Source organism: Thalia democratica, chromosome 6, assembly GCF_965202585.1.
Source record: "Thalia democratica chromosome 6, ktThaDemo2.hap1.1, whole genome shotgun sequence".
In the NCBI taxonomy this organism is placed as follows: domain Eukaryota; kingdom Metazoa; phylum Chordata; class Thaliacea; order Salpida; family Salpidae; genus Thalia; species Thalia democratica.
The window spans coordinates 28191958-28208582 of record NC_139170.1 but is presented as its reverse complement, the minus strand read 5'-3'; the positions used below and the strand labels follow the sequence as shown (position 1 = coordinate 28208582).

Here is a 16625-nt window from a genome sequence, read left to right as displayed (position 1 = left end):
AACACATTTAAAGAAGCCTTAAGATATCTTTTCAATGTTGTTATATTAACTAAAACAGTTGTTTACCTTAAACTTAACTATAAACTAAAAACAGACCCGAAAACGTGTTATTTTAAAGACCTGTAAGAAATTTTGAAAATCTTGAAAAAATTTTCTAAAAACAGTGTCTAGAGTCTATCTCTATGCTGTAGAAGGTAAACACTAGAGTCTAGCTAGACCAGGGTTTCCCAAACTTTTTTTCATAAGGCCCCTTTTAAATAAATCAAAAAAGCTATGGCCCCCTCTGACAAAACAGGATTGTCACAATCTCAGGCCACTTAGACTACTCAGGATTACTCACCCTAGTTTAAAAGTTGTGAAAGTCTCAGGCTAACTCAGCAGGTTGGCCTTTCTACCTGGAAATTATTAAAACTTATAAAAAATATATAAAAAGTTTATAATTTTTTTGTCTTTCTGGATTAGTGCGTACTTAAGGCGGGATGCATACCAAAAAAAATGCGTACTTAAGTAGTAGTCTACTGTATTTCAGCTTCTTTAGACTTAATGCAGTCATATTTCTCTTGCTACTGGTTTAACCGCATGTTACTCATCGCCCAGTTCTTTAAGTTTTTGAGGCATTTGTATCTCGTACAGTTTTTCCAGCTCTTTTTGTCTGTGGTATACTTGCTCGCAACCGTTTTTTTTCTATCAATCTATTTCTATTTTTCCCACTTTAGGCATAATTCCTTTTCGTCTCAAAAAACTCTTGGCAGATTCACAAAACGACTTTTTATCCTTCTTGTTTGTCGTTTCCAGTCAATAAAATCACCTATGTCAACACGAGTCATATCTATTATGTTTATCGGATAGAGACTTCCTTGTAGACAACTGATTATCGACTCAAGTATAATTTATTTTTGGCTTGTTATAAGTTTGCTTTTTCGAGGAACCTTGTTCATTGTTTCTTGCTTCAATGCGACGGTCTCCCTCGTCTTTGATTCTGTTGCAAGCTTTTTATGCACAGTGCTTACGTTCCTCGCACAACTTTTCTTTGGTGTACTCTTGTTACGCGTGTAACTTTTTTTGTAATGCCCTTGACAACTCTGTTTTTTTTTGCATCCTTTGCCTTCTTTTCTCCTTTCTAGACACGTGACTTTCATTCTTGTTTTTTGGAGAAGGCTTTAATCAGAACAAAAGCTCACCTCGATTTTTTCATAAAACTCTTTGGCTTTTTCAGCGTTGTGCTGCGCCCACAAATCTTTATAGTTGATTTATTTCAAAGCAATTGTTGTACTTTAGCATCTCTCTTTGTCTTCCCTGCGCTGTGCCTGCGGAAAAGAATGCTTCTTAACGCCCGATAAGCGACTTGATCGTTCTGCTTTTCTTTTTACAATTGTTTGGTTATTGGGACTTTCTTTATCGCCTCTCTTTTCTTCACTTAGCCAGCCACGAAAGCCGTAAAAGTTTAATTGGCGCTTTCATTGTGCACCCGCTTAATACACTCTTCTCTCGTTTGTTGAGGTGCTTTCCCCTTCTTTTGCCTAATACTTCGGTTTACGAGATAGGAGCCGGCATCTTTTTCTCTGCGAGTTGCCTCCTCACTTTGTAGCAAAGTACTTTTTGCCCAACCTGAAGTGTTGGCGTTCTTGAAAAACTCTTTGTAACTTATTTGCCTCTCTCGGTTTTGCTTACGCTGTTCCTGCGGAAAAAAAGCTCTTCTCACACCCGGTGTTTCTCCAAATGCCCTCCTATGTGTTGTTTTCACTGGAGTACACATCCTCACGGGAGAAACTCTCCTTGGAGATCTTATCAAATTTTCCATGTCAACTAAGTTTTACTCAACGAAAATTGTCAAAATCAACTAGCATTCTTTCTCGTTCTGAGGACTTTGATATTGGATTGAGATCATGAGCTCTTCTTTTGCCTTTTGAGGCTGTATCATTGACCGTCTCTGCAATCAACGATATAAAACCATCTAAATCTATGTTATAGTTTATTGAACGACAAAAAAAAGAAGCTCAAACTGTTTGGTCCTAGGACCTGGTGCACAAAAAACCTTTTGGTTATTAATACATATCTATACTGTACTACGGAGCTTTTTGATATCTCACTCAGATCACCAAATCTTATGTCTTCTTCTAGGGATTTCGGTTATTCAAGATTTTTCGGTCTGAAGTTTCCTGCCGGTAGTTTAGCATTTTCATTCGGGTTTTTCCATGGTCTCCAGTAGCAAGCTGGTTGTTTTATGAAAACTTTTGTTGCTTTAACCATATAGCAAGCCAGTATTGATTTTATAAATTTTTGCCATTTTTTATTTTTTATCATAGCACGAAATGAACGAGCTTACGTAATCATCAGATATTTTTTTATGTAAGTCAGTTTTTTGCATTAAAAACTTGTTAATTTTACTCCATTGTTGAATTTTTACACGTTTGACAAAATAAATTTTTAAGCTAATAGTTTGTTTGTTTCATAGAAACTAAAAGTTTCAATTCCTTTTGAAATAACTGCACTACAATCTTGTTTGGTTAATTTAATTCTAAAACCAGCTAAAATTATCCCGAGACAATTTTTTTTGTAAACTAGGTATAAAAGTTTGGCAACAATATTTTTAAATAATATCTTTTAAATTAGTACAGGGCGTTTCTCTACGCTAATTTTATAATACACTTTATATATAGTACGGAGTTTTAAGTTGGTTATCACAATGCACTTGTTTTTGTTGTTGTGTTCCGTCGAGTTTGTTTTGTTTAAAAGTTTTTATCAAAACAGCCTAACGACAAACATTTCAAAAAGAGTAGTAAAAAAAATGTTTGTTTGATTTTTAAATATAACCTAATAAATTATCATTGAGATTTCTAATGAGATAAACCATAAAAAAACCCGAATGATAATGAAAAAGCTGTTTAAATTAACTTTCATCCACTTGACTAAATTATCGTTAAGTTTTAGTAATTGCTATAAGTAGTGTATTTGAGTGTTTCATATAAACAAATTTGAAGTATTAACTAATAATATCTGAATTGTTTGTATCAAATAAGCTAAAATAAAAAAGAAATAAATATTACATAGTACCTTTTAAAAAAGAATGATTGTAAGCAACATATTACACCTAGTAAAATTGTCAAAAAAAATTAGGTTACGAATTATAAGAACTAGAGTTGTTTACATGAATTTGTCTTTAGTGAATTGTATGTTAGAAGTAAAAATTGTATAATGAAAATTAAAAACTAAATTATGAAATCATAAGTTGTCACGTGTTGATATTAAGTTAAACATACTTTGTAAAAAATTTATTTTTTCAATTAAATAATTTAAAAATTTACAGTAGAAACAAAAAAATACACTTTAAAATACACGAAAAAAAATGTAACATTATAAAATACGAGTCAATTTAACGGCAATTTTTCTTTATGTATGTAGTGAACAAAAAATTTTTGTATTTTTAAGTTATTTATAGTATTTACTGTAAAACTTATAAACCTATAAATTCTCAAACTAGTATTTAAACTAAGCTTAAGTTTATAAACTACATTAATGCATTACGGTTATTTGATAATAAAAAAGAGATGTAGGCACAAATTATATTGTGTAGAATAAGCTTTGTTGTATAAACTTAACTTAAATAGAAAGTTAAAAAATTTTACATAAAATACCTTCACGTTTTTTCAGTCTTTAAATGTTTTAGTAGTAAGATTATATTCTTATAATTTTCAAAACTGTTTAACTAAATTACAATGATCAAAACTCGTATTAAAGTTTTAAAACTGTTCAAGACATTTGTAAACTATATTAACTTTTAAATAGATTTATAAATATAAGTTTTGCATACTGTATAAAAGATTGCTTTACGTTTTTTATGCATAACGTAGTTATTACGTAGTTATTGCGCAACGAATTGAGTTTAAATAGTCTATTCCTATTTATCTACTACTTTATCAAAACTTTTAAATTTGTTTTTAAATATTTAAGCTACAGATAATGTATTTTAAATTTCTTGATAATTTTATATGGTTGTGTTGTGTATGTAATACCGCTTTTTACAAACATATTACTTTTTTTAAGTCAGTTTTTTTTCAAAGAGCTTAGTTTATTGTAAGATGACAATTTTGTTCAAATAAACATGACTGTTTAAAAATATATTATATTCTAAATTTCTTAAACTTCTAGGTAACTATTTTTAACAGTTTGCCAACGGTTTTTTTGTGTTTATGAAAAAAAAAACTTTAAAAACATATCTAAAAACTGCCAGACTTTATTGATATAATCTTATAACTGTAAGTTTTTTGGACTATATTAATTAAATTTAACTTTTAATTTGATTAACTTTGAAGATTAAAAAACATTAATATTTTATTAAAAAATTAAATGAAAAAATAAAATATTCTAGTGTCTTTAGAAATAAACTAAGTTTTATAAATAGTATACTTTATAACATTTTCAAGTTTAAATTTGTAGATTTAAACTACTTTATTTTAGGTATTAACCATTAAAAAATATAGCTACTATTTTACAAAAAAAAAATTAAATATCAAAATTTAAGTATCGTTTCGAAAGTATCAAAAAAGATTTAGTTTTGTGTTATGATATAGTTAACTTACAATACAATTGGTTTAAAAAAACTGTTCCAACTCTTTTAAAAAACAAAAACAACAGATTCAGAGATAGTTCAAATTATTCAAAGCTGTGCAATTTATAATATAAAAAGTACTTTAAAACCATTCATTATATGATATAGTGAAGTACTAACTTGAGTATGTTAAAGTCAAACAACCTACGACCGGTTTCAGCAATACTAGAGACTCATCAAGCAGTCATAGTCGCGACAAAACGCTGTTGAAATTTAACCAAGTGGGTTAAAGTACAGAAGCAGTTGGTTATATATCAACAGTGTTTTCTCACGACTATGCTTTCCTGGCATAATGAGTCCAATAAGGACAAAACCGGTCGTAGGTTGTCTCAGATGCTGTTTTTGTTAGTCTGTTGTGGAAGTTTATTCTTAATTAACAATTAAAAAAAATTATAAATTAGTTGAAAATTCAAGTTTAGAATTAAAAAAAAAGTATCAAGATAATGTAATTTTGTTAAAAAATTCAAGTTGATGGTAAAATAAAAATAAAAAAATTGTCGAAAATGGATACTTATTTATTTATTTTTAAACTAACTATAATTAAACTTTTGTTCAGGCATGAATACAAATTTACTACATAAATTAATAAAGGAGGTAAATAAAAATTATTAAAAAATTTAAAACGATGAATAAAAATTCATCATAGCACAAGTACTAGTAGTATAATAAACTGATTGCAGAAAAAAACTCAGTTAGGACCTTAGTCTTAGGTTTCGTAAGACTGTTTAAAAGGTCTATTACTAAACTTAAAGCTCAGTCGTATCGGTATCGTAACGTAACCATACTATTTACTCATATTTGCTTGGTCAGCAAAAATAAAGTCGTTTTTTGTTGTTATTTTATCTATCAATTTTTTTAATTTTTCATAACTTTTTTTATGCTTGGGTAAGGTGCATAAAGGATAAAGGTATAAAACAAATAAATTTATTTTTTTTTGTTGACTCAGAAAATAAAAATCACACTAAGCTTCAGGTTTACTTTCCGTTTAAAAGTTAAATCGTGTGTATGAAATACGTATCTTTTTAAACTTTGTTAATGGTGTAGCTTTAACACTTTACAGTTTGATTAGTAAGTTCGATTTTATTTATCAATTTTTTTCTTATGCAATTCTAGTAAAACAGTTCAAATTCTGGTGTTTGTCCTGGAAATGACATTTGTCGTGGACATGACATTAAACTGTATCATGGTGTATGACTCGATAACCGAAAGGTTTTTTCGTTTTTTTTTTCATTAGGTCCTAAGACCAAATATTTGAGCGTTTTTTTTCGTTCAACAAACTAATAACAGATTTATTAGAGGCTGTAGGTAGATATTGAGTCAGGCTTCCTTGAAAAGTTCTATGTTGTTAATCTTTTATTTAGATAAATCATAGTCAAAAAGTTCTTATTTCCAAACAAGTCTTTAATTATTGTGTCTCTTTATTTAAAGGCTGTTGTTTGGATATAATCTATTGAAAGTTTTTAATGATTTCAAAATATTGTACTCATAACATTTTTTTAAGGTTATTGTATAAATAAGTATAAAAAAAAATCAATTGCAAAGATAGAACAATTAAAATTAAAACAAAAAATAAACATGCAACAATCGAAATTCCCTTGCTAATCAGACTCGATCGACATTCGACACTGTTATTTTCTCACATGTGGTTCGATTTCTTACTAACCCTTTCTCTCACGGTCTTTTTTGTTCACTTATTAAAAATAATATTTGTCAAAGGTGTGTACTGTTTGCTAAGTAACTATTAGCAAAAGTAAATTATGGCATTATAAAGTTTACAAAAGAATACAGTTTACCAGGGATTTGTGTTAAAAAAAGAAACAGTAATAACTATATTATGTTAAGTAAATAATCATCTTAGACTGAATTATTTTAAAATTAATTATACAAAAAGGTATTTATATGTGACTGGTTTATTGTTGCAGTTTTTTTGTGAGAATAAATGTTAAAATTATTTTAATAGATAGTTTAAACATAGTATAAAATTAAAAACCAAATGAAATAAAAATATTTAAAATGTAGGATATAAAGAAGGAACACTATTTTTCTACATCATTCAAGAAAACCTTTATAACTCTTGATTGAATTTTTGGACTAATTAAAGACAGGAACCATATTTATAAAATGCTTTTGTTTTTTAATTTGTTAGTAAAAAAGCTCAATTTGGATGTTTCAGATACACATTTAAAATATATTTCAAGTCTAAAACACCATGAGGTTTTAGATTATTTTACAAATGTTCACATGGACTCATATGTATAACTTAATTTTGTATGAATAATTTGAAAAATATTAAAAACTTTTAATTATCACACCCAATATCTTGTGCGGACAAAAACCTTTTGGTCATTAAGTTTAATACCTTTAACTTTGTTAATATTGAATTAATGTTTTTAGTAAAAATTACAGTAATAAAATATTAGATGTTTTTCCACCTAAAAAAAAAAAAACTAAAAAAGACTTTAAATTGTTAAATAATTATTAGGAACTTCTTTTAAAACCCACAAATGCTAATAATGATTACAGAAACCACTTATTTTACTTCAAGCAAGGAGCAAGGTTACTTTAAACTGAGGCTACTCTGATTAATTTGAAATAAAAATTCCTGCTGACTCACTCTTGTTTGAATTACTTGAAAAAATAATTTTTTTTTTTCTAAAAAATGTAGTGAAGCTACTTTCAGGGTTGTCTCATGCTTATAACAGGATTGCCAAAAAATTTGAATCCTTAAAGACTCTGGAATTTGACAATTTAGGCTAAAGAACTTGGAATTTTATACAAATTTTACATATTAAGTAGTAAAATTTCAATTTGAAACAAAAAATCTTTCATATAGATTAAAAAAATACTTTAAAAAATCTGGAGGAAATTTTGAAAACCTGGAGAAAATTGCCAAAAACTTTTGACAACCCTGTTATAAATACTTAGGCTAGTTTGAATTTTAAAAACTATTTTTTTAAAATAAGATTTACTTAGACTTAAATATATAATTATTGGATATTTTAATATTACTAGAGTTTCCACACGTTCAGGACACTCATAATAACTCAGGATATTTTGAAGTTTTTGAAAATATCAGGATAACCAAGCATATTTTGAATTAAAAGAAAATACTCAAGCTGACTCAGGGTAGTTTAGTTTTTTATAAAAAACTCCAGATAGTAATAGTTTTAGGTTTTTTCTAAGTAATCTCAAGAGGGATTTTTTTTGAATGAGATTTAATTGATTAAATTTTAGTTGTTTTATAACCAATTTTCTTGAAGGACTTGATTTTTATAAGTTTTGAAAAGTTATTTTATTTTTAAGATTTGAAAAAATCAGTCAGTTTTTTAACTCTAAGAGTGGCAACCCTGTATTGCTCAGACAGAAAACTAAGTTTGACTTTTTATTATTTAGAAAAACATCAGAAATCATTCTTCCCTCTGCAACAATAAACGTTTTCTAAAGGTCAAGCAAGTGAGTTTTAGCTTATCATGTGATATTCCACCTGCCCTATCTTTAAATTTATCAAGAAAAAATTTACCTAATAATTAAAAATAAAACTAAATATATCTAAAAACACATCAACAATCCAATCATATGATCACTGCCACCAGTGTGAACTCACAATCAGCTGTTGCAAACTCAAATATACCAATATCTAATTCAAAGTATTTAGTTCTATAAAAAAAATAGAATACAGAAATACTGTAAGTAGGAAAAAAAATACTGTTTGTATTTGAAAAAAATAAATTTATCAATAATAAAATTAATAAAATAGTAAGTATTTTATTAATTTGTTAGTATTAAGGCCATAAGGGGGGGGGGGGTCCGACATTTTTTTTTACAAAAATTAACTTTGTCTTTTATATGAAAGCTTTAAATACAAACTACAAGCCTGTTTTTTTAGAATTCAAAAAAATCATTTAACTTTTGATATATTTTATTTTTTATAAAAAGTTTCCGATACAAACGTATGACCCAAACTTTTTGGGGTCAATTTTCTTGGAAATTTAAAAATTCATTTAAAATCTATCTCCTTCATTTTTCAAGCAATCTTCTTCAAATTTTCAGAAAATGTTCCTTATATTAAAAGGAGAAAACGTTACTTTAGAATTTTAATAATGTAAAAAATTAAAAATTTTATCACAAAAATTAAAAAAAAAAGTGGTTTTTTTTTCAAAAAAATAATATTTTTACAATTTTTTTAAATTCCAAAGTAACGTTTTTTTGTTATTCTATAAAGATTAGACTGTGAAAGTTTGAAGAAGGTTGATTGAAAATTGTAGGAGGAGATAGATTTTAAATAAAATGGTCTTTTTTTGCTGCTTTAGTTTTCCCTTTCCATAGGGAACCTATTATGCGGCCTGACTTTGACTAGTCATATCTCAAAAAATAATTTGAAATTTTTAAAACGATAAAAAGCATCTTCAAGCTTAGAAAAACTCTTTAATATAAGATCAACTTGTAAAAAACATGGTTTACCCCCCTATGGCCTTAACTTGACATAAAACTCAAAAAATTATAAATTTGTACTAACTTTATACTTTTACTTCTATTTCTTAACATAAATAAAAAACTATTTAAATAAAATGAACTATCATAAATCTAACACAGAAACAAAAAGATAACAAATAAAAAAAATTAACAATAAATAAAATTTTTTCAATTATTTATAACAACCAATTCTTTCATTACCAGGACATTCATAAAATAAAAGACCAACACATCACAATCTGATGCCCATATAATATGAATCAAATTTCAACACAAACAAAACATATATGCAGAAACATTCTAGATCTACTCCTTGTAATTATTTAAGAAAAAGTTTTTATATCTAAATTTAAAACAATATATTATTAAGTTTGATTAAGTCTTGTTCTAAATCTTTCGGTTATAATTTTTTTTTTGAAAGTCTTTTATTGTGTAAGCAAGTGTAAATCAATTGTGCTCTACATTGAACCCTGTTATAGTATTACCCATCAATTTACAAATTTGCAATTTGTGCACATCATTTAGTTTCAGTACACCAGTTTTTTAAACAGAGGATTTGTTGTGGTCAAGGCAGGCACACAACAAACATACCTGATTACTTTTTTTTGCATACAAATAATTGGTTCCAAGTAAAAGTGAACAACACCACCCCAAGCAGATATACAATATTGGATGTGTGGATAAAACAAACTATAACATACCATTTTATGTGTAATTGTGTTCGAATAATGTCTCAATTTTGACAAAACATAACAACTCCTAGACAATTTTGGTTTCAGAGAACTCAGATGTTTCTTCCAATTCAGCTTATCATCCAAAATTCAGCTTACACTTGAGTATTTTATACTATCACTCTGCTCAATAAGAAAACCATTAATCTTAACTCTAATTTCACAATTTTTTGAAGTCTTTTTGAAAAGCAAAAATTTTGCTTTGAAAAATTAATAAAAAATTTTATTAGCACCAACCATTTATCAGCTTTAACCAATTCCTTATTAATAACTTCATTTAGATACCCAGAATTACTATGTTAGTAGCTTAAGCAGGCATCATCAGCAAGCAATCTCATATTTATCTCAGTAGAAGAAGAAATATCATTAATATACACAAGAAGCAACAAATGACCCAAACAAGAACTTGGTGGTATTCCAATATTCACAATTTCACGCTCAGACACAACATTAGTAAAAAGAATAATTAAAAAACAAGATTACTAAAACGCTGAGAGAGGTTTCTTATGTTTTTATAAACAAGTTTTTTGTTGCACTTATATTTTTAATTAGTTTAATAAACCTATAGAAAACTAAGTTGACTCTTTACATTTAAAAAAATGCTGTAAACTTTGTTTAACTGTAAAAAGTATGAGTAACCAAAAATAATGTATAAAAAAAGCTTACAAAATGTCTAATAATAATTAAAATATATTATAAGTTAATCAGTTACAGTATTACCTTACAAGCGTTAAAAGCTTCAATTATTGCGCTAAAAAGAGTTGTAGAATATTAGTTGCTAATTTTTTTTCAATTTCAAAATTAGTTGTAACTTTTGTTTAGTCGTTCAGATCTTGTTTACATAAATAGTTTGCCAATTCCAAATATTTTTTTTGTACTAACTATGAGTGAAAGTGTTTCAACTAAATATGTTTAGTAAACAATGCTACTTAAATAATAAAAATTAATAGAGATATAATTTGATGAATTGTTTTTATGTGATAAACTAATGAAGAAAATACCTACTTTTTATTTTTCTAAATTTTATTTTAGTCTACAAATTAGGTCCATTGAATTAGTCTACCTTAGAATTCTTTTAATTGTTACAATTTTACACAACACTAGATTTCTCTAAACTTACTACTTTTTGTATAGTGCTGGATCAATTTATGACTTTATACACAATCTATTAACAATAAAAAATATTTTTCAGTTATAAAACATACTTACACTAATTTGTTAGTTTTAAAGCAAAACAACTAGAGCTTAAAACTAGAATAAATTTAAGCAAACAGTATGCAAAATTTTATGTAATTCATACTTTTTTAATATTCAGATAACTTAATGTCATAATTTCAGAATTGTTCAAAATAATGTATTTTGACAGTTTCCTAAATCTTGCAGTTGCTTAGATGTAAAAATTTTTAGTAAAGAAAGTATATAAGTGCAGTTTTAGTAATTTATTTGTGAATTCTTATCTTTTCAATTGCAAAGGACTCAAACAAGTATACTTTTTTCATTCTGTGTTTTCAAGAAACTGTTTTTTATTAAATGATTCTCCATTACCATGAAAAAGCTAATATAAGTTATGACCAAAATAAGTTAAAATTTCTAAATTAAGTTTAGGTGTCAATGGATGTTCAATGGATATATAAAACTTATCAAGCTTAACAATTTTAATTAGAAACTTAAGAATAGATAGTTAAGCAAAAAGTCAATACTAGAAGCTGTAACTTAAAAGTACAACATAAAGTTAATGGTATCAAAATTAGTAGACTAGCTAAAACATTTAAACGATATATTTTACATATTGCTACTGCTTGAAAAGTCTTTAGTAAAGTTTAATTTTTTTTAAACAAATTATGAATTCCTAACAAACTCTTTATTGAATTATAATATGAGTAGCAGTCCTGAATATATTTTTTTTATATAAAATAAATGTCAGAGACATGGTTGCCATTTAGTTAAGAAATTTGATTTTTTCTTCTACTCCTAAATTATTTACTCTTTTGTTACCATCAATGGGCAAAAAGTTTAATATCTTCACATATAAAGTTAAATAGCTTTTACCTTAAATACTGAGTAACGTTTTTTAGTATTTTTATTTTATATTCAGAGTTGCCAAAAGACCTGGTAAAACCAAGAACTTTAAACAGTTTTTAGTGTAAAATCATAAAATTTTGATTAGATAAAAAAATATTTCATATATACTTTTGTATTACTTGGAGTTTTATTTAATATAAAACACATTTAAAGTTTCATTTCAGTGTATTATGAATATTTTTATACTATTCAGTTTTTTACCTTAAATTTTTTATACAAAAAACAGACAAAAAACTTGTACTTAAAAAATCTGAAAGAAACTCAAAAACCTTGAACAAAAAAACCATTGCCAACCCTGTATTTATATATTAAATTTTTTTATTTTTATTTGTCTTTAAATTTGAAGTAAGTAATGCAACAGTCCAAGTATAACTTTTTAAATTTTACAATTAGGTAAATTTAAAGTATTGTAAAGTTACTTATTTTAATTTTTTTTAGTTTTAGTAATTGTTAAGTAGTTTTTAATTTTTTCAGAAATAATAAAAAAATATATAATAATGATTTTAATGTACATAAAAGCTGTTGTGTTGTTTTTTACTGTTGTTGTACAAATAATATTGTTTCCTGTGAGCTATACTGTTCTTTTGTTCTTATTGAAACCACTCAAACTTTACTCCAAGAGTTTATACTGGAAAATTGAGCACATATTGTATGACCACACAATCCTTGTTGTTAGCTATTGGACAGATTTGGCAGGACATGAGATTTTGGAGTCCGGTGAAAATGTTGCTGGTTTACTTAAAAACAAAAATTGTATTGTCATGATCAATCATCAGTGTCCCAGTGATATAGGAATTGTAATGAGAGCTTTATATAAAAAGGAAAACTTCTTTCACACTAGCATGTGGGTGATGGACTGGATAATTCAGTTTTGCACAATTGGCTGGGTTTCTAAAGGTCATGGAGACTTCTTTTTGCTTCAACCAGTTGACGCGAAAAAGTTTGCTTGTATTTTAGGCGAAAAGGTTTTAGATCAAGACTCCATTCTTCTGATGGAAAACGGTATCAGGCAAAACTTGAAGCACCGTGAGAGAAATTTAAAATCCGTGATAATGTTTCCAGAAGGAGGTTTTTTTAAAAACAGAAAGGCTGGAAGCGACAAATATGCACACAAAATACGTCATAAAATATTGCGTCATGTTGCTATACCTCGCGTCAGTGGGTTTGAAGCAGTGTTGAAAGCAATGGAGCACAAAGACATTGTTGTAATTGACATGACTATAGGCTACCACCAAGTACCAAGTTTGTGTCAACACGGAATGCCTATAGACTATCCAAAGCAGAAGTTTCACGTTCACTACAGATCTTTTAAATTGAGTGAATCAAGTGTGCAAAGTGGTGATAGTGATTCTGTTCGAAAATGGATTTTTGCACGATTTACTGAGAAAGATGAATTATTAAGTAAATTTTACCAATACAATGCTTTTCCAAGCAGTACAACATATAGACCAGTGGAAAAACTACCTGTAGTAAAGTATGTATTAGCACATTTTTGGATGGTATTGACACTGTATTTTGTTTATTTTTGTATGAAAGCTTTTATTATAACTAATACCTCCTAAAATATTAATGGTATTTTTATTAACATATTTGCTTTTAAAACAGCCTGGCCATTTAATCACTTAAGTTTTGCTAACATTCTTTAACTAAAATAACAGAATTGAAACCTGAAAACAATTTCAGTTATAAATTTCAACTAATTGCTAGCTTTTTTTAAACTTATTTGTTTGAATTATTTTTGAAAATAGAAAGTTTTTATTTTGGTATTATTTAAATATTGTTTTGTTCATCATAGTTTTTCAATACTTAACTTATGTCTTACATTCGAGATTATGCATAATTTTGTAAGTAAAAGTTTTGTTGTCGATCTTTAAATGTCAGTGTTTATGTGAATTAATTATTTCAAACATCATATTCAAGTCTATGCTTAAAAGAAAATATACTGTTTTTTATTGCACACTGATGCCTTCCTATAAACCACGAATGCATTTTGTCTTCAATCACAATGCCTTTGACAACCTTAATCTCTATCTGATTTGTTTTTAATCGCTATTTGTTGACATTCAATTTTTTAGTTTAATTGTTATTAGAATATTGAGATTACTAGAAAATACTTTTTGTTATGCAAGTGTTTTTAATCTAATTCGATAAAATGTTTTTTTAATAAAGTTTGAATCTAAAAGTTAAACTTGAAAACCATAGCATGATTTACGCTAAACCTACTGCTCAATTGAAGTAAGTTTAAGCGCACAATAATTAAGTTAATTTAACTTAAAATGTTTAAATGCATATGAGTATTACTAAAATAAAATATTTGTAAACTTTGTGTTTATATAGTACATAAAATATTGAAAGTCTTTTGGTTTTTTTGAGAAATAAAAGTATATTATTTTTTTGACCCTTAACAATGACAGTCAATTAACTTTTTAATATTTTCATTTGAACTATGTATAATATTGTAGCTAATAGTAAAAACAGATATGTTTTACAATCGTTTCAGATTAAATTTTAAACAGTCCAACAATTCTCTGAAACAACGAATAGTTTAATCCCAATTAAGCATTTGTATAGAAATTACACTGACTAATTATGCTCTAAAAAATTAATTAATTTAGTTAATTAAGTCAGTAAAAACGCCATACAGTTATTAATTGTTGTTTAATTGTAAGCATATTGTTTGCCGTGGTTTTTAAGTATGTAATGTAGTTATTCAAATAAAAATTATTAAGTAGGAATTGAATACGTACAAATTGATGAATTATTTATATAATCTATTAATTATGACCAAAAAAAAAAAACCGAGAGGTCTCAAATACGGGAAAAATGATTAATTTAATATTATGATGCGATTTTCTAAAAGTCTCTGGTAGTACGTATTCGAATTTTCAAAAAATTTTAGTCAATAATTTTATCAAATATGATTTTATGTTAGTGAATTGGCGGTGTTCGAAGGCCTCGCGCATAATTACTTGTGTTTTGTAATCTTGCGGAACCTGGATTCAGCACTTACTTTTTTGTTAACTTCCAGATTTTAATTTCAAATCTGTATCTTGTTTTCAAAAATAAATACGGATCTAATTATTAAAAAATAGGTAAACCCAGTTTTATAGAAACAAAATGTCTACATTAAAAAAACGATCACATTTGATAGTATGATAACTAGCTCAGTTTATTAAAAAAAAACTTACTAACCAAAAAATTTAAATATTAGCATTTACAGCATGAATATTCAACCAATCTTTAGTGAATTTTTCATCATTAACTTAAAAACAACTTTTAAGATAAGTTTGAGTTAGTTAAGTTAAACAACTCGTAGACTTCGCTGTATTTAGTTATCATTTTTTATTCTTACACGGTATTTTTTATAATAAAGTTATTGTTAGTTTGTTGAAAGAGAGCTTTATTAAATTGCTCGAAGTAAAACTTTAAACGTTAAAAGTTCCTAAACAAAGTTTTTAGTGTTAAAATGCTTCTAGATTATTTCTTTTACATAAATAACAATATGAGTTGTATACATATGGTTTTTATACTCGTAATTAGCCAAAATTAATTGTTTTTATATGTATTAATTATTACATTGTATTATATACACTTTTTATATTATTAATTGGATTATACTTAAGATATTTTACCAAGATGTAGAAACTAAACTTTGTTAAATTTCTTTATGAACATTTTCAATATGAATAATAAGTGTTATTGATGCAAAGCAACGAACTACAAAAGCACATCAGAAAAACTACCTGTTTTATTTTTTTCGTAGACTGCCTCTTATTTTAATTAATAATTTAGGTTTGGCTAAACTTTTGATATCGTTTTAAGTTACCTGAAAAAACTACACCATTTTTTAATATAATTTCAAAAGTAACAGTCTATGCAAATTAAATATAGAAATATGCATAAACTTCAATTTTTTGCAAATTGTTTGATGTTTATAGTGTTTTTTTAAGTTTCATTATACTTAACAATAATGTAGTAAATTTCTATTCTGAGTTAAGCTAATTTAACTTTAAGTCATAATGTATTTTTTGATCAAGCGTGAACTATAAAGATTTTATTTTTGTATCTTACAGCTGATATAAAATATTTCTATAGTTAAGTTTATTAATAAAGTTATTAATTGACTTGACTAGAACTTGTAAAAACAAATCAAGAAAATGACATAAGTTCTAGTTTGTGGTCTGTATACAGTTGTTAAAACTAAAAGAGCAGCGTTGAAATTAGTTTTGACCTGTAGCTTAAGTGATGTTTTTATTTGATTATATTAATTCCAAAAACCTTTATTAATATCTTTACTTAATCGATTTTGTTAATTTTTAGTACATTTAAACAATTTCTTTTTGTTAAAAGTCACTTGCCGTGTAACTGGCTGCTTAAATACACATGCAGTACAACAAAGAAATAAAAAAAAGACTCTAATAATTCTAAAACTTTTTTACTTCATTTTTCAAGACTTATTGAAAGACTGTGTAAGTTTAGAAAATTATATACTGTTGCAGTTATATCAAAAGAAAAAAAAAAACAAGCAGTCTCAACAGCTCCGTTCATTACTGTAATCTTCAATGCTTAGTTTTAGCTAATTTCTTTAATCCAAATTGTAAGGGCTAGTTTTTTTAACAATGTCAACATAAGTTTTTTAAACTGTTTCAAAATTATTTTTATATTTTATTTAAACGATAAAACCTAATACACGATGATCTAAGTGCAAATTTTACACATTAGCTAAACCA

The 16625-nt window shown here is 26.6% G+C and overlaps 1 protein-coding gene across 1 annotated transcript; it reads left to right on the top strand.

The window, feature by feature from the left end:
- Positions 1-12614: 12614 nt before the first annotated feature.
- Positions 12615-13707, top strand: LOC145838403 (acyl-CoA:lysophosphatidylglycerol acyltransferase 1-like). Its single transcript, XM_082945990.1, has one exon. The coding sequence runs from the start codon at positions 12657-12659 to the stop codon at positions 13455-13457; it is 801 nt and encodes a 266-aa protein (XP_082802116.1). The 5' UTR covers positions 12615-12656; the 3' UTR covers positions 13458-13707.
- Positions 13708-16625: the final 2918 nt, after the last annotated feature.

Bases quoted from the DNA above. Each gene is read 5' to 3' on its own strand.
- LOC145838403 (XM_082945990.1), top strand. From the start codon at position 12,657: ATGATCAATCATCAGTGTCCCAGTGATATAGGAATTGTAATGAGAGCT.